A 21193-nucleotide genomic window follows, 5' to 3' on the forward strand; every position below is an offset into this window, starting at 1 on the left:
AGAAGTCGAGCTTGATACTCTGGCCATTTGTTGACCAGGCCATGTAGACGCCATCATCGAACCGCTTGATGCAACGGCTGCAGGAGATGGGAGAAAGGAGCTCATCTTTCTTAGCCTTCTTCGAGGCTTGGTCTTTGAAATCCTTAAGCTCCTTCAGCTCCACGACCAAGTTAGACCTGGACTCCAAGTTCGCCTGGTGCAATTCCTCTAAGGACTTCACCTTGGCAGCCATTTCGTCTAAGGCCTCCCTAGCCTCCCGGAGCTCGCGTTTGGCCTTGGCAACAGCCTCGCCCTCCGCCCTCAGTGCTTCTCGGTGCTTGGCCTCCAGCCTATCCCTCCGAAGGACCTCCTCTCGGATCATCGCCTCTGCTTGGGCTTCCCTTTGCTTAGCCTCTTCCTCGAACTTGGCCTTAGCAAGGGCCTCCCGCCGCGCAGCCTCCTCTTGGAACGTCCGCCTTTCAGCAGACAGGTCCTGCAGGATCTTCACAACTTCGTCTATGCCCCCAAATTCGGACAAGACGAAGTCGTGATTAACTATGTTTTTGGAAAGGCGGCCGGCCTCTTCAGCAAGCTGGAAAAGGAAGCAAGAGTGAGTAAAGGCCTTAAGAAAAATAATGAGAAAAGAAGTAAATCACGGAATACTTACCACGGTCAAGGAGTGGCTGAGATCCTGAACTTGAAAGACGGAGTTCAAGGATGCACAAGCAGCGAACCGCTTAGGCGCACACCGGGTTAGCTGGGAGACGTACTCGCCGGTCATCTCCGCGGCAAAAGGAGCCAAGGTAGGCCCGAGGAAACGATTGAACTAGTTCGTCAGGGGGTCCAGGTTTAGATCCCACGGGTTCTGGTAGTTCTGATCATTAAGGGAATTTTGCATCTCCTCTCGCAAAATCCTCCCCAAGGCCTCCACCTCAGCATGCCCCCGGGAGTACTCGTCCATGGCATAATTGTACTTGGCTATCCGAAGCTCCTGCCTCGCCTCATCTCCGGGAACTGGAGTCAGCACAATGTTAGGAGGCACTGTAAACTCCTCCACCTCGGGAGGGATCCCGTAATCACGGCTCGGGGCCAAAGTGTCCACTCTCCGCGGCCGTTTAGGTGTTTCCTCAGCCACCATCTTGCCTTTGCGCTTGCGGACCAGAGCAACCTCTTGCTCTTCTTCACTTTCTTCAACTTCCCCAGGAAGAGCCCATTGCTATTCTTGACCTTCTTTGGCCTCCTCAGGAAGTACCTCCTACTCGTCCACTAATTCAATAGTGTCTGGAGGGGCACTGGAAGAAGCCTTCATGGGGGTGACCATCTGGGAAGAAGTTGGAGGAAGGGAAGCATCAGGACTGTGGGCTCTGGCAAGGGTGGCCAAGATCGCCTCCATGGGATTAGCTGCTGCAACAAGAGAAAAGAGTTAAGTGTTAGAATATCTGTGAAAGCAGTAAACACTTAAAAAGCAATCAAGCTAGTCCTACCCTGACTCTCTAATTCGGCCCTAGCAAAGTTCCGAATCTTAATACTGGCTGCTGTTGGGTTTTATGCCCTAAATAAAACTCATTTCATATAATCAGATTTACTTATTAATAAAGATCAGAAATAACATTTTATGTTGCATGGTTCACATGATTTATTTCATGATTATATGTATATAATGTATGAATTCTTTTTAAGTCCAGAACATATGAGTTGGTTAAAGATTATAGTGTTGTCAGCACAGTGGAATATAATCTTTATTATATGTTCAAAAGTAGATTCCCTGATTTGTCAGAACACTGGATTTAGACTGACATGGTATAATCAGCGACAGGTATTCTTACACCTTGGAAAAGTGTTATGTCCTTTCCAGGACATTGGCAAAGTTTACCAGTATCGGATGTATGGAGTATACATCGGAAGAGACCGATATTGAACTTTGATTAGATATGTTAAAATTTACCGTAATATCTATTCAATTCAATATCACCTGTTGATCCTAGATCACATGATCGAAATCCTGATATGGTTAGGTTCAATCTCAAGAGTGTTATTCGTGTTCTTTAATTTGTTAAGTTAAGCCTACTTTTGGGTCAGGGTGATACTTACATTTTGGGAACACGGTAATGCAATTGAGTGGGAGCGCTAACATAAATATGGAATCTATAGCTTCTATTTGGCAAATAGAAGTAAAGGATGATTTCCTTCGAGCTTAACCAAACGAAGATAAATGGTGGAGATCTCATTTCACTTAGGTGAAATATCATTTATACAGGGTTAAGTGTTTTAAGGATAAAATACATTGTAGGGTGTTACGGTAATTTAATCCCTGTACAGTGTAAATCATCTATATAGAGGATCATTGATCACATTAGGGTTATAACAATGGATAACTAATGACGTGTTTATATCGTGGAACATATAGAGCGTTTCTATATGACTGAGAGTGCAATTCCAAGTTCTAAGTGTGGATTCAATGAGGAATTAATAAGTTAGGGAATTTACTTGGTAAATTCGGTTCGACTAATTGGAAGCTCGGTTATATAGACCCATGGTCCCCATACTAGTTGAGACCATACTGCTTGTAAGACTCAGTTAATTGATTTTGATTAATCAATTAAAATTCTAAAAGTTAGACTATGTCTACTTTATGAATTTTCACTAAGCAAGGGCGAAATTGTAAAGAAAAGAGATTTTAGGTTTATTTATTGATTAAGAGACTTTATATGTCTAAATTAATAAATATATTAAATGGCAATATTATTTGATAATTATGTCCAAGTTATTAAATAATTAGAATTGGCATTTAAAAGGTTAAATTGGAAAATTAGCATTTTTGAGAAAATGGGAATGAAAAATAACAAATGGGAAAGTTGCAAAGTGAGGCCCAATACCCTTTGTATGACCGGCCCTATGCATAGGAAATTCCATTTGTAGTTTCCATTATTTTAATGCCATACAATTCTAACCTAAACCTAGAGGGTTTTCTATAAATAGAAAGTGTTGGCTTGAGAAAACTAAGACACACATCTTTGATCACTTTGTTTCTCTCAGAAAAAGCCTCACACGTCACCTTCTCTCTCTCTTTTCTTCTTTGTAATTTCGAAACTTTAAGTGAATGAGTAGTGCCCACACACATCAAGTGGTATCTCAATCATAGTATGGAAGACTATGGAAATTCTACATCAAAGAAGGAGAAAAGAAGATCCAAGTTCAGATCTTGGTGATGCTCTGCTACAGAAAGGAATAAAGGGCTAGAGATCTGAACGGAAGGAGTCATATTATTCCGCTGCACCCACTGTAAGGTTTTCTAACTTTATATGTGTTTATTTTCATTGTTTTAGAATTCATATTAGGTTGTTAATCCAACATACTTGTTAGTAAATCTAGATCCTGGTAAAATAATTTCCAACAGCTGCATCATCCCTGAGATAGCTGTCTGAGGGACGGAACCAGCTAGACGAAAGATAGGCCGAAGGATCCAAGGGAACGGGCACCAGAGGTCCAGAACCCATCCGGGACCGACCTAAATAATCTCCTAAGTTGGAGAAATAATAATCCTTTGCATGATCCCCCCACTGGGTCGAGGGCATTCTAAACCTAAGGAGACATTCATCGAACTCTACAGGCCTAAGGCTAGCATATTCGCGAACAGGAGGGGCATAATGTATTGTTAAAGGGGACTTACCAGAGCCGGAAGTGTTGGCATCAGGAGCCCCCGTATTTGGCACCTGGACGGTAGGCCTTGGCCTGGGAGCCCTCTTCTCAACCGGGCTCCCAATGCGAAGGGGTCTCCCGGTAGCCGTCTGGCTCCTCCTCTCAACCGGGCTCCCAACGCGAAGGGGCCTCCCAGCAGCCGCCTGGGCCTTAGTGTAAGCCTTCTCCTGGGCCTTCCGGTAGAGGTACTCCCGGTACTTCTCTTCTACGGTGGCAATAATCTCATCCCAGAAGGTCTTCTCCGCGGCCGGAACCCTTACGTTCGGGCAGATGACCTTGGAAAGGTTAGAGTCCTCCACCGACTGGTGCTCCAAGATGAGCTTAGCCTTCAGGCAATTCTCTGTCGTGACCAAACCTCCGACGTCGAGATCCTGCCTATCATAAGTGGCGAAGGTCTTGGCCCGTTGGAGGAAAAGCTGAGTAGGCGCGGTCCGCTCGTATGGAGGGATCCTAACCCACTCCGTGAGAAGCTCCGGGTGCTCCACAGCTCGGAACCCGGAGGAGAAGAAAAAGCAATGGCGATACTCCTTGACGTGTTTTTGCTGGTTAAAAGGGACCACGCCCTCATTCAAAGGGTGGGCCCGGAAGCCATAAAAACCGTCCTTAAGTTTGTCCCCCTTCTTGGGGACAGGATCAAGTTCATAAAAATACAAAATCTCTGCCGGACTGGGAGAGCCCCATCCCCGGGCAGAGTAAAAAATAAATAAGCCTGAAAGCAGGCGGTAAGCTTGTGGAATAAGTTGGTATGGCGCAAGGCCGACAAATACAAGGAAATTAATAAAATAATCCTGAAGGGGAAGCATAGCCCCGGTCATCAAATGTGTCTGGCTCCAAGCTCCGAAGCCTCCGTAATTGTGATTGGGTGTCTCCGCATCACGGGGCGGCCGGTGGTACGTCCCGGACGTCGCGGGTTCGATGCCGGCCACCACCACAATGTTCTCCAATTGGTGAGGGCAAGTTAAAGTGGAGTGAAGGTCGGCCGCTTCCCATCCCGTAGCACGAGGTCTATACCCCTCCTGGGCAACGTGACCCACCATCACTTCTTCCATGGTGGCCAAGCGTTTTCCTCCCTTCTTGGAAGATTTGGAACCGGAAGCAGACATGTTGGTTCTGAAAAAAGAGTTAAAATTCCAGCAATTAGGCCCCATACAAAACCCTAAATCAAAAAAGGGAATGGGGGTCCCCTAGCCGTTGGAAAGAGGCCCCCTCCGGACGGTTGTCAACAAGAAAGCCTTCGAAGGATTTCCTGGACAAATGTCGGGTGCAAGAATCTCATAGATAGTGACAATACGCATAAGCAAAGAAAGGAAAAGAAAGAGAAAGGGCAGAAATCGAGAAAGACAAAGTCTTCTCTGTACCCTTGAAGGCCATCACGTAAGGAGCAAATGGGCCTTTACAAAAAAAAATAAATAGTGTGTAAAATAAAAGTGACCCAAACACCAGAAAAGAGAAATCTAAGCGTATTACGCAAAAGCTCAAGGCGAAACATTCCCAAAAACTTCGAACATCAAACCCAGAAACACAGATGAACAGTAAAGCATGCCATGAACACAAACAGTAAAGTGAGGGATGCGAAAAACTTACATAAAGTGTTAGAACTGGGAGTTGCTGTTGATCAACGAAGGAATGTAGACTGATAGTAACGAACGAAGGATAATGAGAAATCTGTAAGTGTTTGAAGGTTTTCTGGTCTGAGGGTTTCTTTCTCTCTGGAAAACTCAAAGAAATTTGGTGAAAGGATGAAAGTAACCAAATCAAGGAAAGGTGGTGGCTTTTATAGGCCAAGGTGCATGTGGAACAGGCGCAATTACCTACCAATCGAACGGCTGGGGAGGCGCACGATTCGAATTCCCAAGATCCAACAGCTAGATTGATTTGTAATTAAGGCAGTGGAAATGTTTGAGTATCCTTCTGACACCCATTAATGCGCCGTATCAATTAATGGGCATGAAATGAATCATTTGTTGGGTTTCATGCCCTAAATAAAACTCTGTTTCAATGTAATCCAGATTATTCAATATCAATAAAGTAACAAAAGTATTTTTTCATTCATTTGTGTATGTTTTGGTTCACTTAATCAATTGCTTGTCTATTTGATTTATAAATTCATCCAAACCCCTTTTCACATACTTGATCATGTTTATTGTGTTGTCAACACAGTGGAAAGTAAACATAACTATGTGAATAAAGTATTCCTAGATTTATCAGAATACTGGGTTTTACTGATATGACAATCTACAACAGAGTTTACTTGCATTTGGAGAAATGTTATGTTCTTTCTAGAACATAGGTTAAAGTAAAGCTCAGGTTGGATGCATGGAGTATGCATTGGAATGGACCGATATTGAACTTTGAATTAGATTTTTGAAACTTACCATAAATATCTATTCAATTCAATATCATAAGTTGATCCTAGATCACATGATCGAAATCCTGATATGGTTAGGCTCAATTTCAAGAGTATTATTCGTGTTCTTTGATTTGTTAGTTAAGCCTAATCTTTAGTCAGGGCAATACATACATTTTGGGAACACGGTAGTGCGATTGAGTGGGAGCGCTAACATAAATATGGAATCTATAGCTTCTATCTGGCGAATAGTAAGCAAAGGGTGATTTCCTTCGATCTTAACCAAACGAGATAAATGATTGAGTACTCATTTCACTTAGTTGAAATATCATTTATACAGGGTTAAGTGTTTTAAGGATAAAATACATTGTAGGGTGTTACGGTAATTTAGTCTCTTTACAGTGTAAATCATCCATATAGAGGATCATTGATCACATTAGGATTATAACAATGGATAACTAATGATGTGTCTATATGGTGGAACATATAGAGCATTCTATATACTGAGAGTGCAATTCTGAGTTCTATGTGTGGATTCAACGAAGAATTAATAAGTCAGTGAATTTAAGTTGTAAATTCTAGATCTGCTTATTGGAAGCTCGGATATATAGACCCATGGTCCCCTCACTAGGTGAGATAATATTACTTGTAAGACTCATTTAATTGATTTTAATTAATCAATTAAAAATTCTCAAGATAGACTTATCTATTTGAGAATTTATCACTTATTAAGGGCAAAACAGTAAATAGAGATTTTGGAGGGCATATTTATTAATTAGGAAACTTTAATGAGTTTCATTATTAATAAAATAAATGACAATATATTATTTGATAATTAATTTTAATTATTAAATAATTAGATTTGACATTTATGTGGTTGAACAAAAGGAATTGGCAGTTTTTGACAAAACAGGAAACTATCAGTGTAGGAAAAGGAAAGTTGGAAAAGTGGCAAGCCTTGTTTCCACAATGCCTAGGCCGGCCACTTAGCTTCCCTTTTCCCTTTGATTTTTTCAATATTAAATGTCAATTAATTCAATCATAGCCCTGGGTGGTCTTCTATAAATAGAAGGCAAAGGCTTCAGAGTTGAAAACAACTGAACATCTGATACACAACATTATTCTGACAGAATTTTCTCTCTGAAAATTCTCTCTGAGCCGCCACCCTCTCTCTCTCTCTTCCTTCACTGTTTCGAAATCTATAAGTGCTAGAGTAGTGCCCACACACATCAAATAATACCTCAATCATAGTGAGGAAGGCTGTGTAGAATTCAGAAACAACAAAGAAGGACTATCGGGCTCAGATCTTGATTATACTCTGCTACAGAAAGGAATCAAGGGTTAGAGATCTGAGTGGGAGGAGACATATATTCCGCTGCACCCAATGTAAGATTTCTGATACTCTTATGTGTTTAATTTTCTATGGTTTTAGAAGTTCATATTTAGGTTGTTAAATAAACATACTTGTGAGTAGATCTAAGTTCCTGGTAAAATAACTTCCAACAACTGGCACCAGAGCCATGGTAATTGATTTGCTTGCAAGAAATTTGGACTTAAAACGATTTGCTTATTTTTTGGATGGTATCATGTTGCTTTGTGTGTCATATGATGTTTGATTGTTGTTTGTGAATTCTGGGAAAAATAGTTACTTTTCTGTCTCTGTAATTATTTTTGTTGGATAGTTTGGAAAATTCTAAGCAATTAACTTTTTTACAGAACTCGATTTCGATTTAATTTGAATTAGTTATGAATTTTTGAAAATTGGAAAAATCGGGATGATGAGCACCCTCATCACGCGCGCGGAATGGCTGCAAGCAGCCTTCCTGCGCCGTGATTCCTCGGCGTGCACCCCAGATACGCGCGCGGATGTGCATGCATGGCATGCCATCCGTACAATTCATCCAATTTTTCAATTTTTTTGATTTTTCATGCTATTTCATGGAATTAAATTCTGATTTTTTGTGTAGTTTTGTATGTTGATTTTTGTTTTTCAAATTTCAAATCTAATCATCAGAAATAAATTAATTTTATTTTTTAAAATTAATTTTAGATATTAGTGTAATTTGATTTTAAAAATAGGAAAAAATCAAGTTTTGCTTACCTCTTTTCTTATTTCCTTTAAAATTTGATTATTTTATTTTTTTAAGGTCAGATATTAATTTTTTTTTTGGTAACTTGACCTTAATTAAAATAAGATCAAAATAATCATGATAATTTTAAAAGAGGAAATAAGGTATTTTTGTTAATTTTTTAAATTTTGTTATTTTTAATTAAATTAAATTGTAAAACAAGAAAAGGGTATGTATTTACCATTTTCTATTTTATTATTTGATTTATTAAATGACATGAAATTTAAAAGGGAAGTTAGAAATTTAATTTTGAAATGACATTTAGGTTACCCAAAACCTAATTTTTCAAAATGGTAGGTTTAATTTTAATTTTATTTTCGAAATAAATGTTTAAATTTAAATAAATCCTACATCCAACTATCCAAATCTAACCTTGTTGCAGGAGTATGTGTTTTAGATTGTTTGTAAGTTTTCTAAAACCTATTATTGCTTGATCTAAATTGCCTTGGTTAACTTGATGATAGATCCTATGATCTAATTTTGACCAAAGGTTCAATTGATGATAGATCAAGTAAATAATTTGTAACAGGTAATTTTTACAAACTTCTTTCATCTGTGTATGACCTAGCAACGTGATAGGATCCATCCAAGTGTGTATGCCTGTGTGAGCCTATATGTTTAATTTCTGTTATAGATACATATAGGTTGTTGTTGCTATATAAAATATCATAACTGATAGATTTTATTTAGGCTCATTTAGTAGTGAGCCTATTCAATTAATAACAGTTGTTCATTTTAAGGTTAAATTCCTCTCTTTTGGGCCTTGTGTGAGATTTGGGAGCCTTAGAAGTAGGTACGACATACTGGACCCAGCCCCCCCTCACATGAACAACCCCAATTGTGAAGGCCCATTTGCCTGATTTGGATAACTGTGCTAGGTTAATTATATTAGTTTGACCTAATAAAAAATTGATTAGCAACATAATTAATTTCATTCTTCCTTGAAATTAATTTAAGAAAAACATAGTTTGAATAGTTATATTCTGGAAAGCTATATGTATTTTTCTTGTTTTTAATTAAATATGGAATTATAACCATATAAATTCTTTCTGAATCTTAATTTTATAATTTCATTAAATATTCCTATTTAAGTTGAGATTTAGTTAAATCTATCAAATCAACTTAGATTTGAATATTTTTGAATTTCCTATTATAAATTAAGTTGAGGAATTTTGGGAATTGGTTATTAAGATTCTTTAGATATTTTTTTAAGTTGATATTTTATAAATATGGGAACTTAAAATGGAATATCTTCTAAATTAAGTGGTTACTACTTAATTGGTAATATTTAATTAAGTCATTGGTTGAAGAATATTTAAGTTGGGTATTTAGATTTTTTTTTCTAAAAAACTTAAATAAGATATTTTTCAAAATTATTCCATTTTTGAAATTTAATTAAAGTTTTTACTTTAATTTGTAATATTTCATTATTGACATATGGAATATAAATGATTAAACAAAATACATTTTTTTTAAATAATGAGCTTTAATCAAGAGAAATTCGATCTCCATTGTTGGTTTTACATAGCTATTGTTTTAGTGAGTAATCCTCCCTAATGGAGGAACGTTCATTAGCAAGTTAGCGCCGTTTAATCTCGAAAGATAAGTATTCTTATAAGTTCTTTTATATGGTTTACGACCACCCTAATGGTGGCGACTGTATAAGACTTACAAGAGTGCGAAACAATGGTAGAAGCTCATAAGATAGAATTGCCTTGACACTCGCCTAAACGGGACAACGCTGTATTCCAATCTTGATCGAATAAAAGGTTTCTAGAATGTTTGACATTTTAGATGAATTGAAAACTCTATTCAATGGATGATGCTTTGACTCTCGCCTAAACGGGACACTGTATCAGTTCGTTGGAAACCTTGGAAAATAAACTATGTTAGATTTAGTACTTTTATAACATATGTGATTATTTGTTTTCTGAACCTGTGTATGAATTTATAGAACCAAAATCTTACTTCTGTTTATTGATATGTTGTAGTGCCAATATGAATAACCCTCATCCCGATCCACTCCTAGTTAGTATCTTTGCAAAAGAACTCAATAGTGTGAAAATGCATCCTGGTAGTTGCATTAACTCGCACCTATTGTTGATGAATCTGAAATTCCAAAAGGCAAATCTACTAGGAATTGATTTATCAAAGGAACAATGGGTAAGACTCATACTTTATAGTCTTCCTTAGGAGTATGACAGTTTTTTTCTATATTACTTATTGACCAATCCTCACTCCTCCGACATGGACAAACTCGAGACTGAGTTGAGGGCCCATGAGCGGAATCTGATTGCAATGGGATCTCCTGGTATTGCAAACTTTAATCAGAGGAAGAAGATTAAGCATGAGGGCTCTAACAAAGCTGCTTCTTCAAGTACAATTATCAGACATCATGTTCTATGTGCGAATTGTAATGGAAATGGACATAAAGAAGAACAATGTCCCAGGCTTCTAGACAATTCAAACGAAGGTGATGCTTTTGTATTTGAATCATGTGTTTTAGAGAACAACAAATCCACCTGGATTGTTGATTCTGGATCTACTAACCATGTATGTTCTTCATTGCAGCTGCTTGAAACTTGGGAGAATCTTCACCCAGATGAGTTAAAGCTTAAAGTTGGAAATGGCGAGATGGTATCAGTTAAAGCAAGAGGAACAGCCCGAATCAAGTTTAAAGAAGTTTATACTTTTAGAGAATGTTTTATATATTCCTAATTTTAGTAGAAACTTGATTAGTGTTTCATGTTTACAAACACTTTATTATATATTGAATTTTTCGAGTTCAAACTGTTCAATTTCTCGTAATGGATTTCATATATGTGTTGCAAACATGGAACGAGGGCTTTATGTTTTAAGACCTGATACTCAAATCTCACTAAATACTGAACTTTTCAATATAGCTAAACCTAGAAGCCTTAAGAGAAAAGAGATTGATAATGATGATCAAACTTATCTATGGCATTTACGTTTAGGTCATATAGGTTTTGATAGACTCAATAGGCTAACCAAAGACGGTCCATTGAAAAATGTCATCTTAGGAGAACTGCCAGTTTGCGGGTCTTGCCTAGAAGGAAAAATGACCAAACGTTCTTTCTCTGCGAAGGGAGAGCGTGCCAAACAACCCCTAGGGTTAGTACATTCAGATGTTTGCGGACCGCTGAATGTAAAAGCCAGAGGAGGTTATGAGTATTTCGTCACTTTCATTGACGATTTCTCTAGATATAGTTTTCTTTACCTAATGCAAAAGAAATCTGAAACGTTTGAAAAGTTTCAGGAATTTCATGCTTTGGCTCAAAACCAATTAGGTAAAACATTAAAGATCTTGCGAACTGATAGGGGTGGAGAATATATGGATATGCAGTTCAAAGATCATTTAACTGAACTTGGAATTGAATCCCAATATACTGCCCCAAGCACTCCACAGCAGAATGGAGTTGCAGAAAGAAGAAATCGCACTCTCTTAGAAATGGTTAGGTCTATGCTGAGTTATTCAACTCTGTCTACGTCCTTCTGGGGATATGCTATTCAAATGGCAAACGACATTTTAAATGTTGTACCATCTAAAGCAGTCCCTAAGACACCCGTCGAACTATGGAATGGTCGTACACCTAGTTTGCGCCATTATAGGATTTGGGGGTGCCCTGCTCACGTCTTAAGAAAGAAAGAAGGCAAACTGGAATCGCGATCTGAAGTTTGCATGTTTGTCGGAAATTCTAAAGAGACTAGGGGTGGACTATTCTATAGTCACAAGGATAACAAAGTGTTTGTTTCTACAAATGCTACTTTCCTTGAAGATAACTATATGAAAGACAACAAACCGAAAAGTGAAATTGTATTAGAGGAAATGCTCACAGATACTGTTCCTTCAAATGTACCATCCTCTTCTACTCAAGAAGAGGAACATCCCACTCCCTCAGTTGTAGCAACTGAGAAAACTACTACCAAAGCTCCTGTTCAGAAGGTCACCGCTCCTCGTCGTAGTGGGAGGGTTTCTACAAAACCATCTCGTTATGGCTTGGATGGTGAAATCAATATGGTCGTTGGTGACGGTATTGATGACGACCCATTAACCTATAAAAAGACAATGGCAAGTCCGCAACGGAAGCGATGGTCAGCCGGTATGGATTCAGAAATGGATTCCATGAAAAAGAACAAAGTCTGGGAATATGTAGAACCACCTGATGATTTTCGTCCAATTGGATGTAAATGGGTCTACAAGAAGAAAAGAGGTGCTGGAGGCGAAGTTGAAACTTTCAAAGCTAGACTGGTCGCAAAGGGTTATACCCAAAGAGAAGGTGTGGACTATGAGGAAACTTTTAGTCCGGTTGCCATGCTCAAATCCATCCGAATTCTTCTCTCCATTACTGCCGCTTTCGATTATGAAATTTGGCAAATGGATGTCAAGACAGCTTTTCTTAATGGGCTTCTTGAAGAAACCATCTATATGGAGCAACCAGAAGGTTATGTTCTTCCTGGGCAGGAGAATAAAGTTTGCAAATTAAATAGGTCCATATATGGACTTAAGCAAGCTTCTCGCTCATGGAATAAAAGGTTTGATGAGATCATCAAAACCTACGGCTTTCATCAGAATGAAGATGAACCTTGTGTTTACCAACTCAAGGAAAACCAAGTAGTAGTATTCCTGGTCCTTTATGTTGATGACATTCTGATCATTGGCAACAATGTCAAGAAAATGACTCACATCAAGGAATGGCTTGACACTCAATTCGACATGAAAGACTTGGGTGAGGCAGCCTATGTTCTTGGTATTCAGATTGTCAGAAACCGAAAGAACAGATCCCTTGCTCTCTCTCAAACAGCTTACATTGACAAAGTTCTAGAGAGATTTTCCATGACCAATACCAATGGGGCAAACATGCCCTCTAGACATGGTATCCGTCTATCTAAGGAGCAGTGTCCTACTGATCCTCAAGAGATAGAAGACATGGCAAAACTTCCTTATGCTTCTGCAGTTGGAAGTCTAATGTATGCTATGCTATGCACTAGACCTGACATCTGCTATGCAGTTGGAATCGTGAGCAGGTATCAGTCAAATCCAGGACGGGTACATTGGAATGCTGTTAAGTATATTTTGAAATACTTAAAGAGTACAAGAGATTATGTATTAGTCTACAAGGGTGGTGCTTTAAATCCCTTAGGCTATACATACTCAGATTTCCAGGGATGTCTTGAAGACAGGAAATCTACATCTGGGATGGTGTTTACTCTTGGGGGTGGAGCAGTGGTTTGGAGAAGTGCTAAACAAACTGCGATTTTGGATTCTACCATGGAGGCAGAATACATAGCTGCGGCTGAAGCAGCTAAAGAGGTTGTCTGGCTTAGGAAGTTCTTCACCAGTCTCGGTGTAGTTCCTGGAATGGAAAGGCCTCTAGTGCTGCTTTGTGATAACAATGGAGCTATAGCCAACAGTAAGGAACCTCGGAGCCACAAAAGAAGTAAGCATATAGAAAGAAATTATCATATTATCAGAGAATATGTGGCAAGAGGGGATGTACTGGTGGAGAAAGTGGATACGCAGGATAACTTAGCTGATCCATTCACCAAAGTCTTGGCAGTAACTTCATTCGAAAAGCACCGTCAGAATTTAGGATTGATTGAAATGTACTGATTTGTTTTATATTATTGCAAGTGGGAGTTTGTTGGGTTTTATGCCCTAAATAAAACTCTGTTTCAATGTAATCCAGATTATTCAATATCAATAAAGTAACATAAGTATTTTTTCATTCATTTGTGTATGTTTTGGTTCACTTAATCAATTGCTTGTCTATTTGATTTATAAATTCATCCAAACCCCTTTTCACATACTTGATCATGTTTATTGTGTTGTCAACACAGTGGAAAGTAAACATGACTATGTGAATAAAGTATTCATAGATTTATCAGAACACTGGGTTTTACTGATATGACAATCTACAACAGAGTTTACTTGCATTTGGAGAAATGTTATGTTCTTTCCAGAACATAGGTTAAAGTAAAGCTCAGGTTGGATGCATGGAGTATGCATTGGAATGGACCGATATTGAACTTTGAATTAGATTTTTGAAACTTACCGTAAATATCTATTCAATTCAATATCATAATTTGATCCTAGATCACATGATCGAAATCCTGATATGGTTAGGCTCAATTTCAAGAGTATTATTCGTGTTCTTTGATTTGTTAGTTAAGCCTAATCTTTAGTCAGGGCAATACATACATTTTGGGAACACGGTAGTGCGATTGAGTGGGAGCGCTAACATAAATATAGAATCTATAGCTTCTATCTGGCGAATAGTAAGCAAAGGGTGATTTACTTCGAGCTTAACCAAACGAGATAAATGATTGAGTACTCATTTCACTTAGTTGAAATATCATTTATACAGGGTTAAGTGTTTTAAGGATAAAATACATTGTAGGGTGTTACGGTAATTTAGTCCCTTTACAGTGTAAATCATCCATATAGAGGATCATTGATCACATTAGGATTATAATAATGGATAACTAATGATGTGTCTATATGGTGGAACATATAGAGCATTCTATATACTGAGAGTGCAATTCTGAGTTCTATGTGTGGATTCAACGAAGAATTAATAAGTCAGTGAATTTAAGTGGTAAATTCTAGATCTGCTTATTGGAAGCTCGGATATATAGACCCATGGTCCCTTCACTAGTTGAGATAATATTACTTGTAAGACTCATTTAATTGATTTTAATTAATCAATTAAAAATTCTCAAGATAGACTTATCTATTTGAGAATTTATCACTTATTAAGGGCAAAACAGTAAATAGAGATTTTGGAGGGCATATTTATTAATTAGGAAACTTTAATTAGTTTCGTTATTAATAAAATAAATGACAATATATTATTTGATAATTAATTTTAATTATTAAATAATTAGATTTGACATTTATGTGGTTGAACAAAGGAATTGGCAGTTTTTGACAAAACAGGAAACTATCAAGTGTAGAAAAAGAAAAGTTAGAAAAGTGGCAAGCCTTGTTTCCACAATGCCTAGGCCGGCCACTTAGCTTCCCTTTTCCCTTTGATTTTTCCAATATTAAATGTCAATTAATTCAATCATAGCCCTGGGTGGTCTTCTATAAATAGAAGGCAAATGCTTCAGAGTTGAAAACAACTGAACATCTGATACACAACATTATTCTGACAGAATTTTCTCTCTGAAAATTCTCTCTGAGCCGCCACCCTCTCTCTCTCTCTTCCTTCACTGTTTCGAAATCTATAAGTGCTAGAGTAGTGCCCACACACATCAAGTAATACCTCAATCATAGTGAGGAAGGCTGTGTAGAATTCAGAAACAACAAAGAAGGACTATCGGGCTCAGATCTTGATTATACTCTGCTACAGAAAGGAATCAAGGGTTAGAGATCTGAGTGGGAGGAGACATATATTCCGCTGCACCCAATGTAAGATTTCTGATACTCTTATGTGTTTAATTTTCTATCGTTTTAGAAGTTCATATTTAGGTTGTTAAATCAACATACTTGTGAGTAGATCTAAGTTCCTGGTAAAATAACTTCCAACATCAACGCCTGCAAAAAGTGAATCGCTGCAATGATAAAGATCATTAAATACGCCTTCACGCACCCGAAGCACGTGCCAGGAAACCGAGGAGTCAACCGGAGGCATCTGAACAAGCCTTGTTCATTTTTCAAATAAACAAGGCTTGGGGGGTAAATGTTGTCCCTGATTTTGTCCAATATACGTGGACCAACCAGACAGGGACATGTGGACCAAAAGATCTTAACATTTAAATTAATTGCTAAGTCTTTATGAAGAAAGGCAGCATCCGGGACCTGCCTCCCAGAGAAGGCATATGAAGTCCCTTATGCTCCTGGAGGCCTAAGTAGCATCAAAGCATCTCCGCGAGGTGTCAGGCTTCCCCTGAGCAGTCATCTCGCATTTAAGGCGGCATGGGAGGAAACGTGTTGGGACTGCCACACGCAATAAAGTCTGACGACACAATCCCCGATTTGCACCTACAGGGCTATGATCACTTAAGTCTATTGACGGCTACACTGTGAAGATTCACGTCAGTCAAAAGGCAATAAGGACATTCCACATAAAAGCCCTACAACACCTAGGGATTTGACCATGCATTACCCATGGTATATTCATTGGGAACACCCAACTTTATTGATAGTTACAGAAATACATGTACTATAATTCTGGGAATCACCCCACCAAAAACACTATAAATACCCCCTCAAAGCTCATTAATGGGGTCGGGAATTTTGGGTTGCATAAGTGCAAGAAGAGTAAATACTCACCAAGAACATTCTCTGTATTAAATACACTCATAAATATACAGACTCGTGGACTAAGGCTCATTAACGCCCCAACCTCGTAAAAATCCTTCTCTTAATTTCTTATAGCTCCTTAATCTTTTATTATTTTATTGGATTCCGAAAACCTCGGTCAACAGCTCTGAACGACCATAAACGACCTTGAATTTACACTATGCGAACATCATGATCTTTTATGTTCTTCGATAAGAACTTAACTTTGCTCTTAATGACCATAAACAACTTTGAATTTAAACTTGTATATTGTGTACTCTAATTCTTTAAATAGTTAAAAATTGACTTATACCATGTAATTCAATGATTGAGTTATATAAAATATGTAACTAAATAGTCACCAAGACTTATACAATGTACTTTAATGGTGAAATTCCTATACAATTATAAAATATACTTTAATTATAATCTATAGATTATACTTAAATGGTTATACATACATATTTTATAAAATAATTTGATTTGTATATTGAATCTCATATATATAATGTAATTAAATAGTCAATTAGACTTATAATATGTACTTTAATGGTGAATCACTATTCAATTATAAAATATATTTTAATTTAATCTATAAATTATACTTAAATGGTTAAACAAACATATTTTAAAAATTATTTAATGTATAGATTATAAAGACATGCTTTTTATTATTTTTAATTTAAGTTTTTAAATTAATTGAATAATTTGATTTTTTTTTCCAAACAATAATTTAAATTTCTTCAATATTTTTTCATTATTAGTATGAAACAATTCTTATACTATAATAATTTAAAGTTTATAATTATTGTGGTGGGAAATCTTCAATTTTTTTTTTTTGTTAATATATATGGGTAAATACCATTTTAGACACCGTATTTTATAAAAGTTACCAATTAGACTCTCTGTTTTATTAAATGACAAAATGGACCCTGTATTTTTTAAAATTGTACAAATAGGACCCTGAATTGATTTTTTTTATCAAAATAAAACTTAATGATAATTCGATCTAGAGATATTATGATAAATCTGGTTGCATTTTCTGTATCTGTGTTTGCTAGAGATATTATGATAATTCTGGTTATATTTTATGATGATCTAGAGATATTAAGGTTTAGGGTTTAGGGTTTGGAACAATTTTAATATTATAAAATTTTTAAAATTTATAATTATTGTGGTGGAAAGTCTTAAATTTTTATTTGTTAATATATATTGATAGTTGTATTACATAAAGTATAATAGTGAACAATAAAATAACACATACAATAATAATAATCAAATAAAAAATTTTGCCAAATAGAAAATTGAATAATAAATTTTGTCAAATAAAAATGCATAATAAATAGATGAAAAGTTTTGCACTAAAAAATATCTGAACGATCTCAATTATTGTCGATCTCATCTAAATTTGATAGTCTATGACAACTTTGGATCATTATAAAACATGTGGCGAGACATTAATATCATCCAAATATAATAGTTTATTGTTGTAAAATTTATTTGCTATGTAAGTACACACAGTGATAATTTATTTGCTATGCAAGTACACACAGTAATAAAATAAAACTAAATATTTCTTTGTACATATAATTTTTTTCCCTTGTGTTTGTTATTTTTTGTTTTATTTATTTTAATTTGTTGTTGGCGATATAAAATAACAATAATTTATTTTTATTTTGTTGTTAGTTATGTAAAAAAAATAAGAAACATTAAGTAATTCAATATTAAAAACTAACCAATCCAATCCGCACTTTTGCAGATTAGATTTGAGTTATTATGTGGATTGGATTGAATCCAAAATATGATATTCTCACTTAGTACAAATCGAATGCACTCAAAATAGTGCAGAATGGATTGTATGATTACCATTATTCAGAATGATAAAGAGGAGATAAAAAACTCTTCAAAAAAAAAAAGGAAATAAATAAAATATACAAAAAATAAATTGTATAAAATTATTAAATGAAGGTGTCAAGTCTTGAACTCATATCACTTAACAAGAGATATGATAATGTGTGCATTAACTCTATCCTACGAAACTTTATTTGGAATACAGGAGGTATAGATCTTGGGTCTAAGGGTTGCCAATTCACTTGGTAAAACAATAGATTCACGGGTGGTCTTACAAGAGAGAGATTGGATAGAGCCATAGCGTCTGATGATTGGGTTGTGTATTATCCGAACGCCTCTGTCACCAATCATCCTATTTCAGTTTCGGAACATGGCTTTATTATGGTAGACACCGGTGATGGGAGGAGTAAGGGGTTCAAGCCCTTTCGCTTCTTTAAAGCCTGGACAACTGAGCCTTTTTGTGCAGAAACTATCAATCAGGCTTGGGGCCCGAAGGGAACGGGAGGCAAAAATCTCAGGGGTAGATTAAATGATACCCGTCTTGCTCTTCAGAGATGGAGGAGGCAGACATATGGCGATCGGGACTTGATGATTAAACAGGCTGAGGAGAGATTGGCTTGGATTCAAGGTCAACCGATTAGTTCGGAGTTGGCTCGCGAAGAGGCAAATATTCAGTCCCGGTTAATTGAGCTTTGGATTCAAAAAGAAAGCCAATGGCGTCAAAAGTCGAGGGAGATTTGGCTCAAATTGGGCGACAGGAACTCTAAGTTCTTCCATGCCTCCACCGTGATTCGAAGAAGGAGAAATAAGATTATGGCTATCAAAGACAGTAATGGGGACTGGGTTAGGCAAGGAAATCGAATTGCTCATGTCTTCAACGATTTTTTCCTTCAACTATTCAGTTCCAGTAACCCGGTTATGGGAAGCGATTTCTCTCAATTGTTTTGCACTGAAATTACTCCAACGGATAACGCTATGATCAAGGCCATTCCAACAAAGGGGGAGATCATATCTACGGTGGCTGCAATGCATCCCCTCAAGGCCCCAGGGCCTGACGGGCTCCCAGATTGTTTCTATCGCCACTATTGGAATATTGTGGAAGAGGAAGTAATCACCATGGTCCAAAAATTCTTTGCAGAGGGCACTCTTGATAGGCATCTCAACTACACTTATATATGTCTGATCCCTAAGGTGGAAAACGCGAGTTCGGTGGAAAAATTCAGATCTATAAGTCTATGTAACTTCGCTTACAAAATCATTTCAAAGATTATTGCATCAAGATTGCGGGGAGTGATTGATAAACCTATCTCTCCTCTTCAATCGGCCTTTATCCCCGGGAGATGGATTGCCGAGTCCTCAATTCTAACCCAAGAGCTAGTGCACACGATCAAAGCAAAGAAAGGTAAAGGAGGATTAATGGCCGTTAAATTGGATATGCATAAGGCTTACGACAGAATTGAGTGGATGTTTCTTGAGAGAGTGTTGGAAGGTAATGGTTTTGATGAAAATGTTAGAGATCTAATTATGAAGTGCATTACAACAGTCTCGTACTCGGTTTTGTTGAACGGTATTCCTCAAAAAAAGTTTGTCCCTCAACGAGGACTTCGCCAGGGAGACCCTCTTTCTCTGTTTCTATTCCTCATGTGCCATGAGGTGTTATCAAAATTATTTCTTCAACAACAGGGTAGGGGTAAGCTCAATGGCATCAAGATCTCTCGATCGGCCCCTTCCATTAGCCATTTGATGTTTGCAGACGATACGGTTCTTTTCGCCTGGGCTAATAGAGCAAACGCTATGGCTATCTTGGATTGTATAAAGGTCTATGAGAAGTGGTCGGGTCAGAAATGCAGCCTTGATAAAACTAGTGTGCTCTTCTCCAAGAACACTTTGTCTAACGTGAGGCAAGATGTTCTAAGGCTGCTCCGAGTTCAAGAATGCGGGGGTAATGAAAAGTGTCTCGAAAAGGAGAAAGAGGGAGGACTTCAAATTCCTGAGAGATAAGATACTTCAGAAAATAGAAGGGTGAAAATCAAAACTTCTGTCCTTGGCCGGTCGAACTACACTGGTCAAATCTGTGGCTTTGAGTGTCCCTATTTATTCTATGTCTACCTGTAAAATTCCTCTGTCAACTTGCCATGAGATGGATAGCTTGATTAGAAAATTTTGGTGGACAGGGGGAAATGATAAGGACAGGTACATGGCCTTAATTAAGTGGGATTCGTTATGCTGCCCCAAGGCTATGGGTGGATTGGGGTTTAGAAAGATGGAGCATATGAATTCAGCTTTACTAGCCAAGTTAGCTTGGCAAGTTGCGACTGATTTCGACACACCGTGGGTGAAATGTTTCAAGGCTAAATACTGCAGAAGGAATTCTTTTTGGAGTGTCGAGAGTAAGGGCTATGATTCAGCTACTTGGAAAGGGATTCTTCATGCCCGTGAGATCATTCGAAACGGTAGTATCACTCTTGTAGGGAGTGGGGCGGATGTCGACATATGGGAGCAACCATGGATTCCATGGTTGAATTATGAAGAGTTTTCATGTCTAATGCGTGAGGTGCGAGTTCGGTCCCGATTGCTAAGTTCTGTTGCAGATATCTCCTCTCCCAATGGTGACTGGAATAGACAGCGAGTCTTGGAGATTTTTGGTAATGATATTGGCTCTAGAATTTGTGAAATTCAGAGACTCCCTATTCTCAACTCAGATATGTTGATTTGGAAACATTCTGGGGACGGTGAATTCTCGGTCAAAGGGGCTCTTAATGTCTGTTCCAATATCAATGATCACGATGCCGGAATTGATAGCAAGCTTTGGAAATTCATTTGAAACGACAAGGTCCACTTTAGACTTTCAGTTTTGATTTGGCGTGTCTTGGTTGGTTGCCT

At 37.5% G+C, this 21193-nt stretch overlaps 1 protein-coding gene across 1 annotated transcript; it reads left to right on the plus strand.

Annotated features, from left to right (window-relative positions):
* Positions 1-20450: 20450 nt before the first annotated feature.
* LOC133036975 (uncharacterized mitochondrial protein AtMg00310-like) lies at positions 20451-21134 on the plus strand. The gene has a single exon (XM_061113764.1). It carries the CDS (start codon positions 20451-20453, stop codon positions 21132-21134), a length of 684 nt encoding a protein of 227 aa, XP_060969747.1.
* The last annotated feature ends 59 nt before the right edge of the window (positions 21135-21193 follow it).

The sequence above is a fragment of the Cannabis sativa genome, chromosome 4 (assembly GCF_029168945.1).
Source record: "Cannabis sativa cultivar Pink pepper isolate KNU-18-1 chromosome 4, ASM2916894v1, whole genome shotgun sequence".
In the NCBI taxonomy this organism is placed as follows: domain Eukaryota; kingdom Viridiplantae; phylum Streptophyta; class Magnoliopsida; order Rosales; family Cannabaceae; genus Cannabis; species Cannabis sativa.

Coding starts and splice junctions, on each gene's coding strand:
- LOC133036975 (XM_061113764.1), top strand. CDS start 20,451: ATGGATAGCTTGATTAGAAAATTTTGGTGGACAGGGGGAAATGATAAG.